Raw genomic sequence first — 26,598 nt, forward strand, 5'->3', positions numbered from 1 at the left:
ACTTGACGCAACACCAATTATTGGTTGGACTGGACTACATGGGAGGGAGGGATGTAAACAGAAGCAAGGGAAGATGACTCAGTCAGAGTAATGCTATTACCGATAAGTAATTGAAGCATTACCTCATCGTCCCCTCCCTCGCTTCCCTTCGTTACAAAATTGAGATGTAAAAAGCCAAACAGGGCAACCAAAAAGGTAATACACAAATCAGGTTTATTAAAACACAAAGAAAAAAGTTATGAACAACTATTCCGACACCATAGTGGACTACACTGTAGACCCAATTACCTTACACGGTTTAACCTCCTGAACAATCCAATAATGAGAGGCAAAAGTCAACAGGGATGCCTAGGTGGCTGTCCTGCAGATCTCAGCAACAGAAGCTCCCTGTATCTCAGCCCAGCAGGTAGACATAGACCTCGTAGATCTACCTTGAACTCCTAAAGGAGAAATCTAACCTGAAGCCTTGTAGGCTAGTAAAATCAAAGTCCAAACCCACCGATGTTATGTTGCATGTTCATTTATGGCTCGTGCTGAGCACGGGCCTTGAAGGTGGTTGTGACATCATTGTAGTTCTGTACAGGAAGGGTCAGTTGGAGCCCGACCACTTCGCTGTACAGCTGTGTTTCCTGGCACCACCTGTTCTTCCTATCGCTACCTTGAATAAAGAACCTAAAGAGCTACCTGCCTCACTCCATCTTTACAATTGGCGACGATGTGGGATACGGATCATTTTGGATTTGCTGTGGAGTTTTGAAAATCGTTTTTTTTTCTTCCGGAAAAAAAAAAAAACAGAGAGAACCGACGACTAAAGAACCCAGACTAACGCCTGCTGTGCTGGTTATCCCCACGTGAGCGGACTACTATGTGCGGACTAACTTCTACCAAGTTTTTAAGGTAGGCGGAGATCGTCAAATACCTTAACTTACTGTGGCCGTTGGCGGCGCTTGCCTGCATCATTCGATCTTGGGCTGAGTTCCATGCGCGACCTCTGACTGTGCGCTCCCCACGATCCATTCTAGGACGTCATCTGCTTCTACTGACGTAGATTGCTCACGGCTTGACGAAGGCACGCAAGGTCACGCAGCGTGACCCTGCGTGGCGGCCATTTTAAGTTTTTTTTTGATCGTCGGAAATAATTTCACATGCAAATTCACACGGCGAGGAGGAAAATAGCCGTTTCGAAGCTATTTCATTAGCGGTTTATAAGCGATTTACCTACAATTCACAGGAAGAACAGGTGAGATTGTCGGGGCACTGTTATTTTATTTTATTGCATTATTGGAACATATTTTGTTTTCCTAACATACTATTGCCATTATAACTTATGGATACTGGAGATCAATCTGGAGATCAGTCTCAGAGTACACAAAAACAGGAGATGGCTCAACAAAGTTTTGTGATCAGCCCCCCACAACCCTTCTGGGCTACAGGTTCCCAACCTGATATGAAATGGGTAGAGTGGAAAGAGTATTTCACAAACTACATTTGTGCTATTGATGAGAACGCAAAAATGAAACCAGAACAAAAAAAAAGTTACTTCTACATTCCTTAGGACCGAAAGGGCTAAAAACTTTTTCACTAATGCAAAAAGCAGTTAATGCTGATTTAAGTGAATTTGAAAATGCCATGGCTGATATGGACAGATATTTTGCTCCTAAGGTGTGCATAGGTGTAGTGCGACACAAATTCTTTCAGAGGAAGCAAAAGAAAGAAGAATTGGTCGATGAATGGTTGGATGACTTAAAAAAACTGGCAATTGACTGTAAATTTGGTAATTTGCATGACGATCTCATTCGGGACCAACTAGTCATGCATAATGACAACTCACCGATTCAAGACCGCCTTTGGGTAAATGGCGATGCGTCTTTGGACGATGTACTTGCTATTATGAGGAAGTCAGAAATGTCAGGAAGGTGTGCTGTTATTGTCAAGGACACAGTAAAAGACTCAGACAAAGTGTCATCTGCTGTTTTTAAAGTACAGGGAGCGGCAAAGAGCCAGACCAATCAATTCCAGAAGAAAAACTTTAATCAACCATTCAGGAGTCAAGGAAAAGAAAGGAACACTGATGAGAGAAGGTGTTACCGTTGTGGTAGCAAAGAACACATGGCTTATAGCAAGTCGTGTCCTGCTTTAAGAAAGAAGTGTGGTGTGTGTGGTTTGACGGGTCACTTTAGCAAAATGTGTCGCAGACGTAGTAACGTTAAATGTATCTGGGACCAAGAGATAAGTTCTGATGAAAGTGGTGAAGATGAGGGCGGTTGTGTAAAAAATATAAGAGGGAACTATATGCTTAACATCACCGATGAAGTGATGGAGGGCAAACCTATTTGTGAAGTGTCCTTAGGTGGTATTAAGGTAAAAGTGTATGCGGATTCTGGATCTCCATACACTATCATTAATGAAGAGTTATGGAAAAAGAGATTCACAGACAAAATAGGAGATAAATTGAATGTCTCTGATGTCAATCCTGTGAGTTTCACAGGAGAAAGGATAGGTCTGTTGGGTTTCAGATGGCTCACTTTCCTTTTCAAAGGTAGGTTAACAAGAGGGAAGTTATACATAGCCAAGACGGGACCGTCTGTCCTAGGGTGGCATGACCAGAAAAACCTCCACATCATTTTGGACCCTAACAGCGAGGAAAAGGTGTTGGTCCTGGATGAATGCAGTAAGATAGGAGAGGTGTTGAAGAGTAGATTCACTAATGTGGTGGAAGGGAAGTTGGGCAAATTGAGAGGCTTTGAGCATAAGATTATGCTAAAAAATGATGCACAACCTAAGGTGCATAAGGTCAGACCTATTCCCTTGTTAATAAGAGATGAGGTAAAAAAAGAGATTCAAGGTCTTTTAGCCAAAGGTGTAATTGAAGAGGTAGACACATCGGAATGGATTAGTCCAGTAGTGGTAGCGAGGAAATCCAATGGTAAAATTCGTTTGTGTATTGATTTACGCCATCTAAACAAAAATATTGTGATTGAAAGGTTCCCACTACCCAAGATTAATGAGATGGTCTCTTCATTAAGAGGAGCAACTTGGTTCTCCACGATAGACCTTTCGGCTGCCTATCACCAGGTAGTTCTGGAGCCTGAATCAAGGCATTTAACGGCTTTCATCACGCCGTTTGGCTGTTTCCAGTTTAAAAGAATGCCTTTCGGGCTTGCATCAGCCGCTGCAGTTTTCCAGCGATTGATGCACAAATTATTTGGTGATATGGAGGGTATTAGCTTCTTCCAGGATGATGTTTTAATTGCAGGTACCAACAAGGAAGATCATGATACCAAACTGTGGAAAGTCTTTGATACACTAAATTCGGCAGGGTTAACAGTAGAATTATCCAAATGTAAGTTTGGCGAGAGAAGTGTATCATATTTAGGACACATTATCAGTGAGGAAGGAGTTAGGCCAAAGGCATCACTGGTAGAAAGCATAGTCTCATCGCCTGCACCTGTGTCTAAAGAAGAGATTAAATCCTTCTTAGGAATGGCAGAGTACTGCGCTAAATTCATAAAGAATTTTGCTTCAAAAGTGTATAACATCAGAGCATTGTTAAAAAAAAATGTGAAGTTTGAATGGACAAAGGAATGTGAGAAAGAATTTGCAGAAGTAAAAAGGGAACTACAAAAAGTAAATGCATTGTCTAGCTTTGACCCCAATTTAGACTGTTTTTTGACAACTGATGCAAGCGATAAAGGTTTAGGCGCTGTATTGTCACAGATGAGGGACAATGGACATGAGAGGATTATTTTGTTTGCTTCTAGAGCCTTGTCACCAGCAGAAAGCAGGTACCCTATAATAGAAAGGGAGGCCCTAGCTTGCGCTTGGGCGCTGGAGCACTTTCGTGCATTTGTGTGGGGCAAAATGGTTAACATCAGAACGGATCTTAGACCATTAGTCCACATTTTGTCTACGGATGGCACTGCAACAGCTTCTGCAAGGTTGGCAAGGATTTCTATGCGTATGAAGGAGTACATATATTGTATTAGTTATGTACCAGGGAAGGATAATGTGGTAGCGGATTGTTTATCTAGACTGCCTGCACCGCTAGAGGAGTGTGTTGATGACCCGTGGGGTAATTTTGCCGTAGCTTTTGTTCAAGATTCTGGGATTCCTGCCATCAGTAGAGAGGTTTGGGCTAAGGAGCACGATTTAGACAAAGAGTTAGGTGAGGTTTCGAAGTTTATTCACCAAGGATGGCCCAAAGAAAGATTCATGGGAGACAAATTAAAACCATTCTGGGAGGTACGTTCTGAATTATCTTTTGAAAAGGATGTTTTAAAGAGGGGTGACAGGATTGTCCCACCGGCAGGATTGAGGAAAAGGATTTTAGAGATGTGTCATGAGGGACATTTTGGAATAGTGAGAACTAAATTGGCTGTCAAGGGCTTGTTTTGGTGGCCAAAAGTAGAGAAGGAAATAGAGACTTTTGTAAAAAATTGCCCAGTTTGTAATTCGGCTGATAAATCCTTGAAAACTCTGAGACCTACTATGAGCGAGGGACTCATTCCGAGTCTTCCTTGGGAGACCATTGCGGTGGACATTTTTGGTCCAATTGGTGACACAAAAGAGTATGGTTTGGTTGCTATTGATCTTTTTACCAAGTGGCCTGTGGTCAAGTTTGTGGAGAAAGCGGACACTCAAGCAGTTTTGAAGTTCTTGGACAAGATTTTTCTTATGGAAGGGTTACCTGTAAATATCTTGACTGATAATGGAGTGCAGTTTTTATCTAAGGCTGCTAAGGAGTATTTTGAGAAGTGTGGTATCAGACATAAAACCACTTCTTTGTACAATCCTAGCGGATATGGAACGGTAGAACGCTTTAACAGGGTGATTAAAGGTGTTTTGCAGGCGGCTAACAACAAGGATTTGAATGGGAAGGTAGAGATACAGAAAGCGATTTGGTCCTATAAAGTAACCTTAAACAATTGTACTGGGGTGTCCCCTTTTGTAATGATGAGAGGTAGATTACCCAGGTGTAAGTTTAATCCTGGCTGGTTGTTTAAGGAAAGTGTACAGAATTGGTCACCAGTGGAGGTGAAAAAGAATTTGGAGTCGGTCCATTTCAAAAGCAAGGAGTACTATGATAAACGGCATGGTGCCAAGGACTTTGTAGTGAAAGCAGGAGATTGGGTTAGGATCAGGAAGCCATACAAAGTTATGAAGGGTGATAATAAGTTTGATTCACCGAAAAGGGTGGTTGAGGTCTTAAGGAATTCGGTTAGACTAAGTGATGGCAAGGTTTGGAACCTTAAAAATGTGGCCCTTGACATTTGTCAAAGTCATGACGAAGAGCAAGTGGTGAGTAAGAAGTCTGGTGATTTTGATTGGGTTGAAGACTACTTTGATAGCAGTGAGTTACAATCCCAGTTAGCTCATGGTAGTTTATCTCTTCAATCAAGGGAAGGAGAAGGGTTGGCTAGTGATCCTGTTGGGGACTGCCAAGCCGAAGGGTCCTTTCCAGGTCAAGGAGGGAGTAAGGAGGGGAACTGGAGCTCTCTTTCCACTGACATGGGCGGGAATTTAGAGGCTGGCGGCATTGGTACAGAGGACTCTAAAAGGAAAAGAGTCGTGCCGGGCTGGCTTAAGGATTATGTTAGGTAGGAGTCTTGTTTTATTTTGTGGTTTTCATTTGTTCATTTTCTTTATTTCTTTTCTGCTGTTGCTTTTAGCTAGTTCTTTTGTTTCTGTGTAAGGGGGGGGGATGTGTTATGTTGCATGTTCATTTATGGCTCGTGCTGAGCACGAGCCTTGAAGGTGGTTGTGACATCATTGTAGTTCTGTACAGGAAGGGTCAGTTGGAGCCCGACCACTTCGCTGTACAGCTGTGTTTCCTGGCACCACCTGTTCTTCCTATCGCTACCTTGAATAAAGAACCTAAAGAGCTACCTGCCTCACTCCATCTTTACAACCGACTCAGTGATGAAGTAAAATGCCTCAACTCCTTATTCCAGAGCCAACATTCACAAACAGGGAATTGGAAAGCCTATCCCAATAATTCAGAAGAGCCCTCCTGACATCAAAACAATGCAGCCGCATTTCCTCTTCAGAAGAAAGAGCCTCCAAAAAGGAGGGCAAAATCAACTTCTGGTCCCTATAGAACGAGGAATCAACCTTAGCACGAAAGGAAAGGAGAGGCCTCAAAATAATCTTGTCATCAAAAATCCCACAAAAGGGATGCTTAAAAGACAAAGCGCCCAGCTCACTCAAAAGCCTAGCGGAAGAAATAGCCCACAAAAAGAAAGTCTTAAGGGACAATAATCTGATATCCACGAAGTCCAGGGGCTCAAATGGAGGAGCCATCAATGCCGTCAAAACCAAAGAGAGATCCCACGAAGGGAAGTGCTGTCTATGAGAAGGAAAAACATTCTTCAAGCCTTTGAATAGACACCCCACCTACCCATCTGAATCAGACAGATTGTTCCAAGAACTAAAAGCTTTAATAGCAGCCCATTGAAGATTAATGGAGGCAACCTTCAAATCCAGACGCTCCATCCTGCAGAAACATCACCTCAAACAAGTCCGACGAAGTAGGGTCCAAACCCTTACCCTGACACCACTTATATTATTTTCTCAATTATTCTTCGTTTTTAAATAGTTTCATTCAACTATTTTAATTGCTTGATTAACATATACATTTATATATTATCCTATAAAGAATCCGCTACAGTATTGTAATGATTTTAATTAATTGCTAAATGAAGAATCCATCTATCCACCACAAAAAAGGCTGTCATGTCTTTCTGCCTCACTCTGGGCAGATAGGAAGTTGGGGTGGTTGCTCCAAATCTGCCCCCCCGGGGAAGTAGAAAGCCCACTAGACACCAGGGATTTTGCATTTGGGCAAAAGAAAGGGGTGCAGGCATTATACTCTGACATTGGTCACATTCTGGCCCCAAAAGGGACACACCAGCCTTTCTTCCCCACCCACCCCCAGGGCAGGCAGATGATTTGCCTCCAATTTGCCCCTGTAGGGCCACTAAGTCTAATAATCACCAGAAAATTCAAAATGGCTCCAAAAGGAGGGGGCGGCCTACCCTGGCATCGAGCCTTACTCCCACCCCAGATGCAGGAATAGTGTCTTTCTGCCTCCTGGGAACAGATAGTAAGTTTGTCCCAATTGGGGAGAGGACCCCAAATTGGGGTAAAAAAGCCACTAGCCACCAGGGATTTTGCATTTGGGGCAAAAGAAAGGAACGTAGACGTCACACTCAAAAGGGTTAAACCACTATTTTAGCCTTGCCGGAGGGCAGAGAGGGAGTTTGACTCCAATGTGCCTCCCAGAAGGCAAAAATCGTACTAGATAGCAGGACTATTTTTTAATGAAATAATGGGGAGGGTCTGGCCCATCCTGACATCAGGCCCCACCTCTAAAGCTGCAGTGGTTTTACTGCTCCCCTGCGGACTAAAACATCCCATCCAAATGGCAGGAGAGAGGACATTTTATTCTTTTTTTTTTTTTTTTTTTTTACATATGGGCTAGTACAGTGGGGCTAAATCCCAATATTGTCCTACTTGCAGTTGTGAATGGCTGCACTTTTTGGATTTGAGTAAGCCGCCACCTCGGTAAAACTACCGCACCCAGAAATTTCTGAAAAATAGACTTTGAGGAGAGTCCAGGTGGTATGCCGGAATACACAGGAATTCACAAAATTCCTACTGCCCTGCATTCCCAAACCTGTTCCGATAAAAACACTACCATTCTTGTATGGGTGAGGAAAAGCCCATAAACTTAATGTGGAGACATTAAAATTTCCTATCAAAAATATTAACCTGATTTGGCAATGTAGTGACTGAGTTCCTGGAAAACATTTTCAACTACATCCTGAGATCCGGTGTTTTTACCGAGTGCTGGAAGGAAGCTATTATCATCCCACTTCCTAAAAAGCCGAATATGGATCCAGATGAGTTGAAAAATTACCCGCCAATCTCCCTTCTTCCCACCCCAGCGAAAATACTGTAGAATCACCTGAACAAAGACTTAGTTAAGTTTATTACTGACCAATATCTTCTGGACTCTTCTCAAAGTGGTTTCAGAAGTTGTCACAGTACGGAGTCAGTGCTCCTCACTGTCACTGACACAATGAGAATGCAGGTGAACCAGGGTGGGACTGCTGTCCTTGTCCTATTAGACTTATCAGCAGCATTTGATACAGTCTCTCCCTCACACATGGTTAAACGGCTTCACTAAGTAGGGGTGAGTTCCAAGGCACTGGAAGGGCTTCATTCCTTTCTGGTTGCAAGACGTCAGATTGTAAGCTACAGTCAGTTCAGGGCCAAGGCTTTTAGTCTTCCATGTGGAGTGCCACAGGGCTCCACACTTTTTAATCTGTACATTTCACCTTTGGCGACCTTGGTGAGATCTTTTGGTTTCCAGGTATTGTCATATTCCATCAACACACAAATTATTGTGTCTTTCACTGACACTCTCTCTGAAACGACAGAAAAATGTAAACTCTGCATGAGTGATGTGAGCCACTGGATGAAGAATAATTTCCTCAAGTAAAATGCTGGCAAGACCGAAGTTATGATCTTTGGAGCCAAGCAGTCTGCTCAGAGCTATGGTGGCCGTAGTCATGTGGACCCCTCCCTAACCCTCTGGAATCCATTAGAATCTTGGAGTACTGATGGACACTACTGTCAATTTCAATTTACGAGTAAATCGCACCACAAGCAGTTGCTTTTTCAGCATCTGCTCGCTCAAGAAGATTTTCCCATTTTTTCTTGTGGAACTTCCTAAATCAGTGGTAATCGCATTAGTAACCTTGCGGATAGATTACTGCAATGCTACGTACCTTAATATCAACAGTAACTCTATGAACAAGCTCCAGATAGTGCAAAATTCAGCTATGTGTCTTATTCTTAACACAAGGCAGTATCTTTCAGTGAAAAAAGGCATTTGAAGCGTTCACTGGCTGCAAATTAGGAAGTGTGTGATTTTTAAGGCTCTTAGTATAGTTACCTACCTACCGTGGTACGAGACAAAATCGCCGTGGTCAGACTATTGGCAATAGTCTTTGAATTACAAAGACGTTGGGATTGATCAGAATCCGATGTAAACAAGACGATATATATGATGAGGCTGGGTTAACAAGCCCGAATGGAAAATGACGAAATACTTCACCTATTGATGCGACGACAATTGTTTTGATGAATACCATTAGAAGTATGATCGGTCACTATTGAACCACGAGTGTGTCTTTATGCTTCCATACAATTGGGTTATCATTTATTCGCAAGAGATACAGAGTTTATGAAAATTCCACAATTTCCAGGTATTGGAGTTATCACGAAAAGCCTTGAGAAAGCCCTGTGGGCGAAACGCGCGTCGGCTTTTATGGTGCTTCTTGTGAACTGTGGAAATTAAAAACAGACCTCAAGACAGAAGATCTGATTGGACTACTTGATTTTCTTTTTTTTCTTTTTTTTTTTTAGATATTATGGATCTATAGGATACAGGGCGTTGAGAAGAAACTGTTGGATTGCCTGGAGAAATACCTATGCGTCCTCCTTTTTGGAAATAATGATACTGGTGTGCTTAGGTATTTTGTGTTTACTTATAGTTACCTACCTCTTCATGGCAAAGGATCATTGGCCATCAGGTCTGCCTTTTATTTGAACAGGCTGACCAGGCACTTAAGATCAGCCTCCAGAAAGAAAGTTATAGTTCCAAAATTTAAAACGGCAAAATGGGGCACACGCTCCTTTTCTGTGGCAGCTGGCAAGTTATGGAATACCCTGCCAAATTACTTTGCTGAGACTGCGTCTTTTGTTTCTTTTTGACAACATTTAAAAACTTGTCGCTTTACGTCCTAGGACTTATTCTCCTGGGTCTCACAGTCTGTTTGTATTCTTTCATTCCTATTGCGAGTTCTGTATTATCTTGCCTTTTCTCACTGGGGTGGGTTCTCTCTGATATGGTTCCGGAATTTTTTGATGCAGCGTCTTGCAACCCTTGGGTTAAGAGCGTTTTATTAATCTTTTTCATTTTTCATTTTCATTTTCAATGGGTGTAGCTGTGTTAAATGGGCCCGGACTCGGCCGCGACCTAGGGAAACCTTCCATATCCACAAGTTCCTGAAAACTAGAACACCCAGAGAGTTTAAGGTAGTGTGCTGTGTGTGGATCCCATGATGTTTTCCTACTCACAATGCCCCACAAACCGCAAACGTTGCCTAAAATCCCCAATGTTCCTTTCATTTCTATGATGTAATCTTCTGGGATACAGAGGGACCCTGAAAGTGTTCCCCCACTTGTACCTATAAAAACATTACACCACTTGTGTGACTGGGCCTTTTGACTGCTATAGGAACAAATCAAACCAGGAATCCTACAGAGGAACTCTCATCGACCTTGGTTTGAACCATTCCTGATGCAGGCCCTTGACCTAGCCAAACAACGAGACAAGTGGGGGAATGCAGCCAGGGGATTCAATGCCACACTGCCTGAAGTAGTCACCATAATATTCAATGAACAAGCATTAAAAAAACAGTTGCCCACCTCAATGGTCAGCTACACATTGACCATATATTAAACACGCCTGCAAACGTTTACTCGTGCGAGTGCTGGCTCTAAGGGAATTCTCATTGGACACTATCCTTTAGAAGAGATTTGTGATTGTAAATCAAGGGAGTGTGGCATGATTTATCTACTTGGAATCACGCTGCACAGGATTTAATTGGAAGCTATACACAGTGGCCCCTGAATGATCTAAATTGTCATCAGGACTTAATATTGGACCGTATATGTTTCTAGACCTTGATACCCCCTCTTTTACATAAGAAGAGCATTGCAAACACAGTAGTTCAGATTGTGGCCCTGATGAAGCCTTATGGTAGGTGAACCTTGTTGGCTGCGTTGTTCTGGACGAACACAATAAAGAAAAATAATACATCAATAATCAAGACCCATGAGCACCTGTTTGTTAAATGTGGTCTTTTACAAATATTTCTGTTGCTTCTCTACTTTTGGTGTAAAAACAAATGGGGAACGCTGGGTGTGGCTTAGAATTGTTTTTGGGATTTATGTAAGGTACACCACTGTGGAAACCTCTGGGTGTCTAGTGTTCATAAATTTGTGTGGTTGGTACCATGGGTGGCGGCCCAGCATGGCCCCAAATACTGCCGCTACCCCCATCTCTCTCCACATGGCGCTTTAGTGCTCCTTGTGTGGCGGTCTCTTGGCCCACCCACATAAGTAAGTTACCATGATTATCGGGAGACATGTGGTAACTCTGGATGGTACGAAATTTGTGGATTCTCACAGATTCTGGAACGTTCCTGCACGGATATGTGAGTAGAATGTGTGTTTTAGCCAACGTTTGAGCTTTTCAAGGGCTTCTGGGAAAGAAAACCTGCCAAGAGATACGCAAGTCACCCCACCCTATATTCTTGTAGGTGCTATTTCATTTTTTTTACAGGTTTGCCTAGGTGCCGTCTGAGCTAGGGTCCAAATCCACAGCTACCGACATTGCAAAAAGGCTTAGTTTTCAGTGAAAATGGTGATGTGACCATGTTGCGTTTTGGACCCTTTCCTGTCCCAGGCAGTAGGTCTACCCACACAAGTGAAGTACAGTTTTTTATCGGGAGACTTGGGGAACGTCAGGTCATAGAACGTCTGTGGCTCCAGGCAGTTTCCAGAACTTTCTGTCCCATAAATGTAAGGAAAATGTGTGTGTGTGTTTTTAACAAAGTTTGAGGTTTGAAAGGGCTCTCTATAAGAAAAGCTGTAGAGATCCAACCAAGACTCCCCACCCTGGATTCCCCTAGGTGGCTAGGTTTCAAAATGTACATGTTAATCAGGTTTTCTTAGATGCCGGCTGAACTAAAACCCAAAATCCACAGCCTCCGATATTGCAAAAAAACATTTTTGTTTTCATTTGAAAAATTTGATGCATCCGTGTTGCGTTTTTGCCCGTTTCCTGTCTTGGGCAACAGGCTTACCCACACAAGTGAGGTGCTATTTTTATCTGGAGACATGTGGGAACATAGAATACTGGAACATGTGTTATTACCAATTGGATTTATCTGCAGTTGTGCCGTCCAAATGTAAGCCTGTGTGCAAAAAAGGAGACATTTTGAAAAATGCCCTCTGAATCATCTGCTTGTATGGGTACCCACAAATTCAGAAATGTACGAAAACCCAAAGCTCCTAAACTCCATCTATGGTGCTCATTTCAGAATTATATTGTTTCCTTGATATCAATTTTTCACTCTACCTATTTAACCTATTGCATTGGTCTATACTCGGTACACAATGAATGAAAAAACATTGTCAGGTGCAGCTCAGTTGTTGGCTCTGGATACTTCAGGTTCTTGGATAACCTACAAACCCAATATATCCCCGCAACCAGAAGGGTTTAGCAGACATAATGGTATATTGCTTTTGTGAGTCAGCTGTTGTGACAAAAAGTTACAGATGAAAACATCACAAAGGTCTGTTTTTCTTACTGATTTTCAATACTTCTTTATTTCAACAGTTAGTTCCTTGGGGCAACCTTGAGGAATCTACACATATGACCCCTGGCAAAAAGCAAAATGTTGCCTACTTTTTAGAAATCCATAGCTTTCCTGGATAACCTACAGGTTTCATGCTGGTTTCCACTGCATAATGGAAGTAGTTTGAAAGCATAAAAAAATAGGAAAAAAGGTCTACCTCTCTGAAAAAAGCCAAAACTGTGATTAAAAAAAGAGATTTTTTTTATTCAGCTCTGCATGTTCCCAAAAGTTGAGAAGATGGGGACTTTAGCACAGCAAACCTTCGTTGATGCCATTTTTAGGAGAAAAAAAACAGACACTTTTTTGGCGAGTACTTTTTTCCTATTTTTCCCCAAAACTCAAAATTTAGCTATATTTTCTCAGTCCTCTCCAGGGAACTCTACAAACCCTGGGTGCCTTTAGAATCCCAAGGATGTTGGAAAAAAAGGCACAAATTTGGTGTGGAAAAAGGTTATGCAGGTCTAAGCGCCAACTACCCAAAAGAGCCAAAAAATGTCTCCACACTGGGAGGGGTGGGTGAGGAGAGGGCTTAGCAGTTAGGGGTTAAAAATGCAAGCAGATTTCTAGTCAGAGCTCTTTAAAATAACCATAATAACTTTCAAATAGCTAATTTACAAACATTTTGGCTGAGTAAACTGGCCTTCGTTTTGTTGGCTCTGGAGCTGGCTGGGTACAGCTTAGGACAGTCACTTGCTGTGTGCAATGTTAACATGAACAAACAAAATGTGGCTGAAGCAAAGTTTACATGTTCCACGCGCATCTGGTCCGCTGGTGCCTGCCGTGGAGGCGTGCTGGTAGAAGGAGGAGTGTCCAGGCAAGCCTAAGCGAGAGCAAGAAGAGAGCCAGAAAACAACCTGCACGCAGCCTCCCTAGCCTGGGACAAATGGAAGGTGGGTCCTCTCAACCCTCAATTGCTTCTTTGTTTACACCCACTGTTTCAGGGGGGGGGAATAAGTGACGCCACTTAGGAAACAATCTACAGCCCCTCATCCCTTAATACAGTTAACAGTTCAAATCATGGAGGTATTGATATGGGGCAAGCTATTCAAAATACCGAAGGAGGGAGTGATTTAGGTGGCGCAACAGCAAATATGAGTGTGGAAGATATTGAGACCACCGTCAAATCAGGAACAATGGGGAAAAAAGTTGAGGATGACATGACTGGCACAATTAAAGCTAAAACAATGATTTGGACAGATTTAGGGAAAACAAGCCATAAATAGCTGGGAGCCCTATCCCCTGAGTTGCCGGGGAGAAGTTTTTTTTGCTTACTGACGACACAGATGCCTCCAAGCAAGAGAGCTCTTCATTAAGCAACGAGGGTACCTCGGTCTCAAATAGCAGCATGGATGATCTCCAGCTTGCCCAAAGTAAGAAATCTTCAAGGAAAAAGACTAAGAAGAGGAGAAACAGCATGTCTGGGAGTAATAGGCAGCAACTGAAGTGGGACTATTCTAATGCTCAATTATCCATTCAAGAAACATGAGATAGTGATAAAATGGATATAGGAATGTCTACTGAAAGTCAGGAACCATCCCTCTCTACCATATTCTCATCTTTGAAGCAAATGCAAGAAGAGAACCGGAGCGAAAGCCATCATGCTAGGCTTGCATCTAAGAAACTGCAAGGGGATGCGGAAAATAAATAAAACTTGTGGAGCGGTTGACAACGGTGGAGGAGCAGACGGAATCTTTGGAAGCACTGATGGATACATTGAAAGTAGAAAATGCATCCCAGGAGCAGCACTAGCAGTTCAATGTCCAAAATAGAGGTTCAGGAAAATCGCCAATGGCAGAATAATTTATGTTTTGGGGGGATCCCTGAAGGGGTGGAGGGAGATAATCCCTGGTTTTATGTGGTGAAGCTGTTGGGAGGTGCCTTTCCGGATCAAGTCAAGTGGGACTGGGACATGGAGATCCAACGTGCCCACAGGTTTCCACGTATTACAAAAAAACACCCACAGAGGGAGTCTGAAAGTCCTAAAGCGATGCTAGTGTACTTTGGTAATTACTTACTAAGGCAATTTATATATGACAAGGCTCACCCAGAAGACATTCGAAAATGTGACCTTTTCCGCCAGACCGGACTTTGCGCACGCCACCGTGGAGCTAAGATGGCGTCTTTCGACAGCAAATTAATCCCTTCCAGAGAATTGGTGCTGAAGTTTACCTTCAGAACCCAGCCAGATTTAAGACTGTATTTAAGAGTCACATTCGTAGCTTTACCTCTGAGATCCAGGCCCAGGAATATCTGTCGAGTATTAGTCAGAGGGCCAGCAGTAATAAGCTTTAATGATCTTTAGGAAGGCGGCTAGTGTTGCAGTATATGATATTTGAATGGATAAGAATATTAGATGTTATTGCCTCTTTTTTTCTTCTTTTTTCCCTTTTATGTCTTTGTTTCTTCATTATTTTGACATGGATCTGGAGAAGGAGGTGGGGCGGTAGGAGATTGAGCACTCATCATCGTTCAGGCTTTGCCGGATTACTCATGTTGTGGGGGGGGGGAGGTTGAAGAGGGGGGTGGGAGGAGAGCCCACACAGAAGGGTGTGATCTTGAATTGGTTAAGAAGCCAGGGTTTGCTGGAAATCTGGAGAAGTATATATTTGTTTCCCTCACAATGGTATAGCGGGTGTAGAAGTCATGGCATTTTATGGTTAATCTAGTGAGAAGACCAGGGAAACTCCGAATTGCCACTTTGAATATATGTGGGGTAAACAATATAAAAAAAAGACAAAGGGTTTCGCAGGGGCTGAGGGTTTTACAGGCAGATATCATCTGTCTGTAAGAAACCCATATAGAAGAATCAAGAACTGGCCTCCTAAAGAATTTGGGTTTCAGATTTATAGTAGGTACCACACAAGGGTCTCGCACACGTGGAGTTGCCATACTAGCCCAGAATAATAAGTTACAGTTTGCCCAAACTTGTACTGACCCAATCGGGAGGTGGGTGACTACTAAGTGTAGCCTTATGGGAAAAGTCTCTTTTACGCTCTGCTCGGTATATGGATCAATAATGGACAACCCAGGAGTTTTTAACTGGTTGAATAACAAACTAGCTCACTGGCCACTACCCATCATTCTCTGTGGGGATTTTAGTATAAAACTTACTAAATAATTGGGAATCATATCCAAAGTATTTCAGTCAATGACAAATATATGTGGCACACACTGGCTGAGCGATGTTTGGGCTAGTTAGGCCACCTGATCATGGTTTTACATATTTTTCTGCTCCTTACACTAAGCATTGCAGATTAGATTATTTCTTAGTATCAGCATCACTGCAACGAGTTCGTAGAATCAACAGGTTTCCTATGTTTTTATCAGACCATAATCCACTAGTACTGGAAGTAGCAGTGACGGGAATGACACAAAAAAACACTGTCTGGACTTTTGAAAGAGCCCTTTTGCTTGACGAGGGCTATAGGTAGCACATGAGAGAGTGGATTCCGGACTTCCTGAAGCGGAATGTAGGGACTGAGCCCCTAATTGTCGTATGGGACTCTTTTAAAGCAGCTGTTCGGGGGGAAACAATTACATTTTCTTTGTGTAAAGGGAAAATTGAGAAGCCCTAGACGCAGGAGCTGTACCAGAGATTAACATAAGCAGAGGAAAATCTTGTTATGGCAGTAAAACTCACGAACGGTGTGGAGGATGTCCAAGTTGAGCTAGCATTAGCGAAAGCTGCAATTGGGAAAGCCTTTATGAAGAAATCAATTGGTAGAATAGCTACCAATCAAGGAAAGATATATGAGTTTAGTGACCACTTAGGGCATCAACTGGCAATACGAACACAGCAGGTATACGTACATAGTGAGATTCTCATATTAGAGATCCAGTCTTGGGTGTGGTATATGGTACAAATGAGATACAAGAGGTTTTCCTGAAGTTCTATCAATCTTTGTATCTGGAAGAAATAGGGAGCTCAGATTCCCCAAAACAAGACTCAGTCAAACAATATTTAAGTTCGCTGATTGAAATACCACTGACAAAGGATACACAAGAACAACTAGAAGTCTCCTTATTATGGGAAGAGGTGTCAGTGGCACTTTTGAGTTTGTCTGACAGGAAAGACGCAGGGCCAGATTTGATGCCTTCCGAATTTTACAAAACGTTCTTTGACCAAGTGAAGGAAGTGATGATAAATCTCTTCAGATAAACTTTCAAGGGGGAGCTTCCACCAAAATCCTGGGCAGTAGAAATTTTTTGGGGGGTTTTCCTAAAAATAATAGCCAATTGATGAGCCAGGCTCTTATCGTCCATTATGTTAATGAATTGCGACGCTAAAATCTATTCAAAGACGTTAGCAGCCCGATTATCCTTATTAGTTGATAAAATGGTGGTAGATTGGCAGCACGGATTCATCCCTGGGAGGAGCACTACAGACCATATTCAGAGGATCATAACAATTTTTGATGCAGGATAAGTGTCAGGAGACCCTGTAGCAGCAATCCAGCAAGAGACACGGAAAAAGCTTTTGATAGGGTCTCCTGGCACTTTGTCTGGGCTGTGATGGTCAAAAAGGGGATTGTCCCTAATTTTATCAGGGCTAATAAAGCTCTATATGTTAATCCTACTGCCAGAGTGTGTATAAATGGGGATTTATCAGGACAACTGACGATCACAAGGGGAACTCAACAGGGGTGACAGTGTTCCCCCTTACATTTTGCATTATACACTGACCAATTTTTAAAGAGATTGACTCCAAATATACCACTGGTGACACTACAAGGGCAAGCACTAAAGTTTTGGCATATACCGATGATGTGGCTGTGGTAACCTGTAACCCTGAGACAGCAGTGAGAACTAAAGAAGTAGAAGCAGTGATTTCCGGGGCACTTTCCGGGTATTCCCTGAATAAGGGAAAAACACAGATTATCATTAATGAATATTCTGCAATAAATTATAGTAGAGTTTTGGAGAGTGCATCTTATCTGGGGGTCACAATTAGGGTTGATCTCCATGATATAGTGAATGAGAATCTAAATCCAGTAGCGGAGAAAACTACAATTGTACTATGACAATTGGATAATCTACACTTAACATTGGTGGGTTGATGTAATTTAATTAAGTTGATATATTTCCCTAAGATCTTATATTTTATGAGAGATATTCCACTCATTTTCCCCAATTATTGGTTCAATAAATGTGAAAATGTATTCTCGCAGTTCATCTGGTCCTACTCTAAACCAAGAAGATCAGTTACGTTTTTGACCCTATCAAGAGAGCGCGAAGGGTTGGCCTTTCCCAACTTGAGACTATATTATTGGGCCACATGTTTAGTGCACTATACAACATTACTAAGGGAACATTTTGGGGGTGAGACGCAGAGGTGCCCCTCTTCTTATGAATTATTGATCGGTACATATGCCTGGGGCTGCCTATGGCTGTAGCAAGGCTACTATAAAAGGGCGAGGTTTAAGACTCTCATGACAGCCTTCAAAACCTGGGTCCCAATACGACGGTTATTTGGGCTAGGTAAACTTTATTTTTATACTCCACTCTAGGGTAATGGGAACCTTCCAGGGATTTTTGCATGATCAACTGGTGGATGGGTGGGATCGATAAAATAGTCACACCATTGGGTTTTATATCTTTTGAAAAGCTTAAAATGAAGTTTAATCTCACCCACAGAGAATGTTTTTAATTCCTTCAAATAAGGGATTTCTTATTGAACAAGCATTTGCAATGCAATAGGTCTCACATTTACCTGAGTTTAAGCTATTGGCATTGAAAATGACAAAGCCTTTTATTTATGTTTTAAAAACCAAAGCATAAATAAAAGGCATTGTCATTTTCAGTGCCAATAGCTCAAACTCGTGTACATGCGAGCAAACCTTACACATCTTGTCAGTGGCAGAAAGCATCAAGAAAGTCCTTAAGTCACCGTGCAGGCTTTATTGTCATACTAACAACAACAAAAAGTTCAGAGGTGTAAATATTCCAAAATGCAAACTGAGCACATTGTTGCAGCTTCAAAAGGAGCACTCCAGGTCAAGAAAGGAACAACGGACCCCATACTTCCACTAAGCCTTCGTAGACTAAATGACATGTACGAGACGAGGTAAAAACTTGTAGATGCGTGCCATCTTGATAGTCCTGGCCACTGCTTTTCTATGTATAGCTCGCATCAATGCCCTGGCACTCAGAAGTGGCATGGTTTTCCAAAGACATAATGAGTACATTAAAAAAGAAAGAAAAAAAAGAGCCCCTTGTTTATTTTACGGACATCACTGGAGGTGGGTGGCACTGTGCATCGTCCGTGCAGCGGCAGGCACGGGTGTAGGTGAGTCCTTCCGGAGTCTGCTCCAGACAGAGGGACGGTGCATCGTGACACACACATTCCAGCACAACCGGGTTCAGCTACCACCCTGAGGAGAACCCTCCACATTTGAACAAAGGAAAGCGTCTGACAAACGCTGAGAACCCTGCCCCTCTCCCTCTCCACACCCCTGTACCCTCACAAGCCCCTCTTTCATGAGCCCCGAGAAGTACCATAACACCATCAGACAGTAGGCAACTCTGCGTATGGAGGTGTGAGGTTGGACCACATGCCGCTCATCCACAATAACCTACTCAAAAAAGGAATTCTCAACCAATGTCACAATGATACAGAACATCTGAATTTCTGGCCAACTGACAAGGACACACCAAAATAGAAAAATTAAATCATATCAAACGTATTTTATTATTTTAAATTCATAAATAGGTGAAACATTATTCAATTAATGAAAACATAATAAAATTGTGGCACATCCCACACCGCATTCACTCAATCATCCAGACATCCAGTTGCATACCCACAAATACTCATACGTCCTGGCACTCGAGGATCCAATAATACCAAATTGACAATTAGAAAAAGCAGGTGAACCAATTAACCTCATAGGCGTAAATGACATCAATATTTGTTACATATAGGGGTACATAATATTTTCTGTGAAGAACAACATGAACAAGATAGACAGTAAATACAATGTCCTCAATATATAGTCTACTATTCCACATATATTTTGGATCAATGTGCCAGAAGTAAACCTCAAAGGAGATAGAGGGGAAAAAAATTGATGAGCAGAAGGGTTCCACCAATGCCTTTAAACGCCGAAGCGCGTTTCGGTGTTCGACCCAGTTTTGTGTCTCACCTTCCTCAAGGGTGTAAATGACAAAAGGACAAAATTCAAGGGACGTGCCTGTAATTCCACAGGGTAGAAAGTACAGCAGGGCGGATTGCACAGATTCGAAAAAGATAAATGAGGAAACAGGTCCCGGGAAAGACCTGAAAATAAAATCATAAGGGTTACGCAGCGTAGAGACAAACGATTCAACAATGAAATCTGATAGGAGTCCCTAACAGTAGAGCTGCTAAGCCTGATAATAGCAAGGGACGAGTGCTCATCCACAATAACTCTCACCAATAATGACTCCCACTCACAATGACCCCTCAAAATTACGACTACCTCCTTATCTCCCACCTTGCCTCCAAATTGTGAGTTTTATTAGCCCTGCTTTCATTAGACATGCTTTGCTGTCATATTGTGAAATACAAGTTATGTGCAAGATAAAACATTCCTCAAAATATTTACCTCACAGTAAGTAAGTGAAAGTAAAGCTGAAGGTTATTCCACCCTATAGCAGTGAAAACAAAATTAAGAAAAAATAAGTGCATTTCACCACCTGAACACAAAACTAACTTAACCACAACACTCGCGCCTCCCAGCAGTACCGTGCTTTGTGGCACCCCATGCTGCCCTCACCCAGCATTCTGTCTTGGTGGCCGTGAGAAACAGATAGCAGGTCTGTAGCACAGCAAGCCCTGATCCGGACAGCCTGGGACTGTCTCACACAGCGCAACTCGAGTTGAGCCTTTCAACAACTTCTTGGCTTTAACACACACTCACTCACTGCACTTTCCACTGCACCTCACGGGCACGTTACCACGCAAAACACGAAACGCTGACGTTATCAACAGTATGCCCACCACCCCCGCCAAAACTGACAAGCACGGAAGGTGGGAGCCGGGCTCAACTTTTTCCTTGTCTGCTTTCCACACAGGCCAGAAAGTTTCCCCGGCGCAGTCCCCACCGCTCCCATCTTTCCCTTGAATGCTAGTCATTGCATTCTCTCAACCTTTGATTTTCGCTAAGCGGTTTAAGGCAAACTGTGCGGGGGCAAAAAGGGAGGAGGTGTACAGTGGCGCTTTGAAAAATTCCGTTGTTCAGTGATCTTGGTTGAGCTTGCTTGCAGCGAGACACCCTAAAGCGAACAGCTGAAGTTGTTGGAAATTTCAGAAGCCTTTGCGAAAAAGAAAACAAGAATTTGCAATGCAATAGGACTCGCATTTACTTGAGACCTATTGAATTGGAAACAGGAGTGCAAGAAGGCAGAGACGGGATTGCAGTGGGGGGGCGGGTGTCGAGAAGTCACGGACTGCGGGGAGGGGGCAGCGAGAAGAAAATAGTGTTTGAAGTAAAAGGGGCAGTAGCCATGGAAGGATACTAATGAAGACATGACCCTCATGAGGAGGGACTAACAGGCCTAAAACCAATCGGGAGGCAGCATTTAAACCAATGAAAAAGATGGGCGGAGCTTCCAGGAAGCTTCCACGCTATACTGAATACTGCATGATATGATATAAAGACTTTTGTAGTGCGCTCTATTACTAAAATAGTATCCTGGCGCGAGAAGGTGGGAGCGATTCACAGGAAAAATAAGAGTACAGAAAAATGGAAGAATACAGAGAGATGTTAAGAGAATGGTAGATTACAGAGTGATGTTAAACAAGTGGGTTTTTAGTACTTTCTTAAAAGCTACGATGGTTGGAGCGATCTTAACATGGAGGGGGAGGGCATTCCAAGCCCTCGCAGCTCTGACCGCAATGGACTGACCACCTAATCGTGAGTACTTAAATTTCGGCACGGTCATTTGGCACTGATTGGCCGACCGAAGGGATCGATTAGGGATATACAGGGTAAACCTTTTTCTCAAGTAGGCAGGGCCAATCTGATGGACAGCGCGATATGAGAGGACAAGTGTTTTAAACATAATCCTGTTGGCAACTGGGAGCCAATGGAGGCTACGAAGGAAAGGGCGGACACTGGATCTCTTGGGTATATTCAACAGGAGTCTTGCTGCCGCATTTTGTATGACCTGAAGACGTTGAATCAAGTAGGCCGGCAGGCCGCAGAACAAACCATTGGCGTAATCCAACCGGGAGAGTATTAGAGCACGTATACCAGTCTCTTTAGCCTCTCTCGGGAGGAGGGGAAAAAACCTACGTAAGGTTTTTAGAGTGGAAAAACAGACCCCGTAAGTTTTTTTATGTGGTCCTCAAACTTGAGGTCATTCCCAAACCATACTCCCAGGTTTTTAGCTGGGCCGCCAATGGATTTTGGACAGGGCAGATCGCTGGGCCATAGAAGGTCGCTAAAATTGTCGGGGAAAGAACCATAAAAAAGAACCTCGGACTTGCCTTCGTTACATTTTAGCTGGGCAAGTGCTAACCATCGGAAAACCGATGAGAGGCAGAGTTGGACCGCCGACGTATCCAAATTGTTTTTAGGCCAGGTAAACAAAAGTTGGGTATCGTCGGCGTAGGCCATAATTTTTGCCCCTAGCTGTTCTGCAAGGTAGGTTAGAGGGGTAAGGTAAACATTAAAAAGCAAGGGGCTCAGAGTGGAGCCCTGTGGAACCCCAGTAGAGAGTTTCTTTGGTGAGGAAGCAATTGGAGGCATCCAGACTTGTTGCGATCTTTTATCTAAAAAAGACGTCAACCAGTCGAGTGCAGGGCCAGTGATGCCAATGGTGGCTAATCTAGTGAGTAGAAGGGAGTGGGGTACCGTGTCGAAGGCGGCAGAGAGGTCTAATAAAATCAGAACCGCTCTGCCACCTCCATCCAAACACTCCCGGATAGCCTCTGCCATTTCAACTAGGGCTGTTTCGGTACTGTAAGCAGCCCGGAATCCTGACTGCGCTGGATGCAGTGCCTGAGATGTTTCGACAAATTTACTGAATACTGCATGCCTCGCAAAACGAGCAGCGCATGCGCTGCAAAGCTAGACCGAGCCGCATTGTGGGAAGAAGGGAAGGGGACGCGATGCCGCCGTTGCTCCCTGTATTAGGCTGATATTGTTCATGTGTTTGCAACATGTAATGCCCACATTTTGGTGATCGGACAAATTGAAGATTTTTTAAGAAACAAATTGAAGCTGTTAATAGTTATGACCCCTGCCCTAATTCTATTGGGAATACAAGAGAATGGTAGGATTATGGAGAGAGGGGGGTTGGCGAGTATTGCTATGACTATCTTTAGGTTATGCATATCATGGGCATGGCTAGATCCAGACACCCCCTCGTTCCATCAGTGGCTGGCTTGATTGCTATCAGTCTACAATCTAGAGAAATGTATATATGCCCGCAAAGGGCGTAGAGCAAAAATAAAAGGATTACAAATTTGGAAAGCTCTTGCTACCTGGTTAGATCAGAAAGAAGGCTGAAAATGCATGTGCACTTTATCTGAATGCATTATAAATTATTGAAAATTATATATAAGCAATTGTCCTTTTTTTATATAGTCCTTGTTGTATCATAGAATTTATAGATGGTTCTCTATAGTAGGAAAGAGCCAGAGGATTGAATATGCACTGTATTTAAATAATGTATGTAATTTAAAGCAACGTGACTGCTTTTAGGTGGTTTGTAAAAGTTCTCTTACTTGTTTCCAGCTTTCATTCTTTTTCCTATTCTTTTGGTTAGGAATGTTTCAGTGGGGGAGGGGGGTTCGGAGGGGGTAAAATGCTTTTTATTTATATTGAAACGCACATGTGCTTTTCAGTAATTTATCTACATTACCTTGACCTTGGGAAAGACTATTTGAGGTTGTTTACATTTAGAACATTTTTGATATTGAGTTGTACAACAGATGAATATATAGAGCAAAAAAACTAATTCCCACATGAATGTGCTCATTTTGCAATTGTGGGTATATTTGTGTTATAAGTTTCATTAAAATGTGCAAATTAGCATTACAATGAAGTAATTTGTTCGGCTAGTTCCCATATTAATACCTACATGCAAATATATTGCTTGAAAATAATCTAGGAAGGCATGCAGGCACAGGTCTGGACTCTTAGTACAAGGTTGCTCTGGGGTTTGCTCAGATGTATCACAAAAATCTGAGCTGAAGAGTTGGACGTTTGTTTATTTTGTCTTCTGATTATGATTTCCATAAACTTCCAGGCTACATACAATTCTAGAAGAAATGTAGGAGTTCATCTGGGAACCTGTGACAGTCACAGATTCGGATGAGTATACAACATGAATGAACATTTAGGGAATTAAAAATGTCCTTACTCCACATTTCTGCATGATGAACTGTAATGCTCAAGCAAATTTGCACTTGAATTGTCAGCTATTGTGGCACAGATTTTCCCAAAACGACTGTTGGGTCCTAGGACAGTTTGTTCATCAGACGGCAGTGATCTGGCTATACGATCTTCTATGCCTGGACGACTGATGTTGTGTGGTCGAATGAGTGCGGTTTATAATGGTAGGTGTGTCATAGCTGTGTGGGCTTTTATTAGTTGTTGGTATTTATTTATTTATTTATTTATTTATTAAAGTTTTGTATAGCGGTAGCTAGACCCGGAGGTTACAGAGCGCTTCACAGCATGTACCAGTTATATGCAAACAATATCTGAACGGAAAAAAGGAACAAAGAAGAAAATACTGACAATGCATCTTTGGTTAAGTAAATCAGCTTCAGAATGACAACAGTACCGGAGCGTGATTCCCGGAGTAGGGAAATCAATATAAGCCTTCTTCAGTCCATTCTAGGTTCATCTTGACGGTCGAGAGCGCTCTAGGAAGAGGGCTTTTAGAAGTATCTTGAATTTCGGGAAGGAAGGGGTCAGTCTGGTGTGGGGAGGGATGGAGTTCCAAATTTTGGGTGCATTGCCCGCGAAGGATTTCATTCTGGTTTTTTGTTTCCGAGCTCTTAGTGGGATGAGTAGAAGCGTGTTGGAGCTTCTGAGGTTTCTGGACTGACCGGCCCTTTTGAGTTTGGCGGCCAGATATTACGGTTTGCCTGTGTGCAGGGCTTTATGGGTGAGACAGGCTGTGCGAAAGCTGGCTCGTTGGTCAATAGGAAGCCACTTCAGTTCCCTAAGTGCCGGAGAGATGTGCTCAAACTTTTTTGTTCCTGTGACCATTCTTGCTGCTGCATTGAGGGTCGTGGACAGGGGACCTAAGTGAGAACTTGCTGAACCGGTCAAGGTTGGTATATACGATAGTAGATGTGTGATGATGGCTCTATGGCCATCTAATGGTGGGTGTTGTCGTTTGGTGAGTAAATGGGTGTATGCTGTAACTCATGTGGTTGAATATGTTGGCAGGTGTGTGTTACATATATTTATGGTTGTGTTCTCCTGTATGATGGTCAGTGTGTAGTATGATGGCTGGTGTGCTGTATGATGGTTTGTGCTTGGTGTACAATATCAACTTAATGAATGGTGTCTAGGTTTTGTTTCCAGGAAAATGGAAAACTGCATGCATCATATGACCCATACCTTTTAACTTTAATTTCTGCAGTGAATTTCAGGGGACTTTATGGGTTACATCAAAAACATTAGAAAATCTATGGAAAAACAATTGAAGGTTAGGTATGGATCAGCAACAAACTAAAGTTAGAGGGAAATCATAAATGATTTTTCAATGCAAAGTGTGGCTGAACCATAACTACATTATGACAACTTCCAATGTCTAAAATATGAGTGTTTTTGATTTGGTGTTATGTTTTGATTCTGTTGATAGATTTACATGAAAAATTAGGAGTCAGCTAGATTAGTAAACTTTGCTTCAGCATGGCCAGTTTCATGAGGATCCATGCATGGACAAAGAAAGTGAAATGGAAATTTTCATGGACTTCATGGACTTGTGTTAACTGAACAAAAATTGTTTCTTAATGTGTGGGTCTGTGTGTGTATGGGTGGGTGTTTCACCATAGGTAGCATTTGCTTACACCTCTATCCCAGTATTTTGATGTGTTATGAGGGTGTTGGCCTAAATTTCTCCCCTACAAAATTACTCCTGCCAAGCCATTCATCCGAGTAAATCACTCTAATCCTGGTGGAAATTGGCCATCCAAATCGTCATCTGCTTTTACAAATGCTCTCACTTCAGACTTTCTTTAGTACATCACCTTTGATCAGAATTGCCAGAATTGTAAGTGTGCGTAAACACATTAAAAGTGCAAATTCACTTTTTTAAATCACACATGTAAATGTGCACATACACATGGTGGTATTAATCTTCTTGAATATCACTTAGGTAAATCTAGTCTGAAAATGATTAATTAAACAATGTTCATTTAATAAAGATTACCTGTTTTTACAGGTTACATTGGGGTATGAGTTTTCTTATGTTCATATACTTTTTTGTACCTGTATTTCACATTTATATGCACAAAAAACAACATTTTCAACCATTGGTATTGAGAGATATTGTTATCACCTCTTTGGGGGCTTATAATGAGGAGAAAATTGTCATAGTGTATAAAAGATGTTAACTATACCCACAGCTTAACTGGTTAATCAAAGCTTGGATTATGGTTCCACTGCGACTTTTCGAACCTCAGATGATGCTAATCTCTTCTTGTTTGTTTATTTCCAGATAGCTTCAGAAATTTAAATTTTCTGAGGAAGAACCTGTAGCACAATTTGAAATAAAGAGGAGCAATGGCAGACCGAGAGCTTCTGCTTAGTGTTCTAAATGCACTTACCAAAAAACAATACCACAGCGTGCTCTTCCACCTCACAGATCCAGACCGTAATCCCCATTTGTCCAGGTTGGAAACAGATGACATAACTCCAACAGACTTAGTGCAAAAACTGGTGGAAACCTACACAAAGGAAGCCCTCAGAACAATAGCAGACATTATGAGTTTAATTGGAAGGATGGACTTGTTCGAGAAACTGCGTAATAAACTCGGTGACAGCAGCACTGAACTCACTGGTAAGATATGCTTGAAACATAATGTTCTTCTTTTACTGCATGCTTTTCAAAAGGACTGTTGGCACAGAATATGGTGAAAGGTGTTGTTCTAGGTATG

General features: G+C 42.4%; 1 protein-coding gene across 4 annotated transcripts in view; it reads left to right on the top strand.

The window, feature by feature from the left end:
* LOC144828826 (uncharacterized) overlaps window positions 1–26,598 on the top strand; it is a 161,940-nt gene that overhangs the window by 49,127 nt on the left and 86,215 nt on the right. For all 4 annotated transcript variants that reach the window (XR_013610540.1, XM_078687360.1, XM_078687335.1 and 1 more), the window contains exon 3: window positions 26,160–26,501. Coding sequence is in view for 3 of the 4 variants with exons in the window: in XM_078687360.1 (XP_078543486.1) it covers window positions 26,225–26,501 (277 nt within the window). In the remaining variant the exon portion in view is untranslated. The remainder of the gene's footprint in view (window positions 1–26,159; window positions 26,502–26,598) is intronic.

Source organism: Lissotriton helveticus, chromosome 1_1, assembly GCF_964261635.1.
Source record: "Lissotriton helveticus chromosome 1_1, aLisHel1.1, whole genome shotgun sequence".
Lineage (NCBI taxonomy): Eukaryota > Metazoa > Chordata > Amphibia > Caudata > Salamandridae > Lissotriton > Lissotriton helveticus.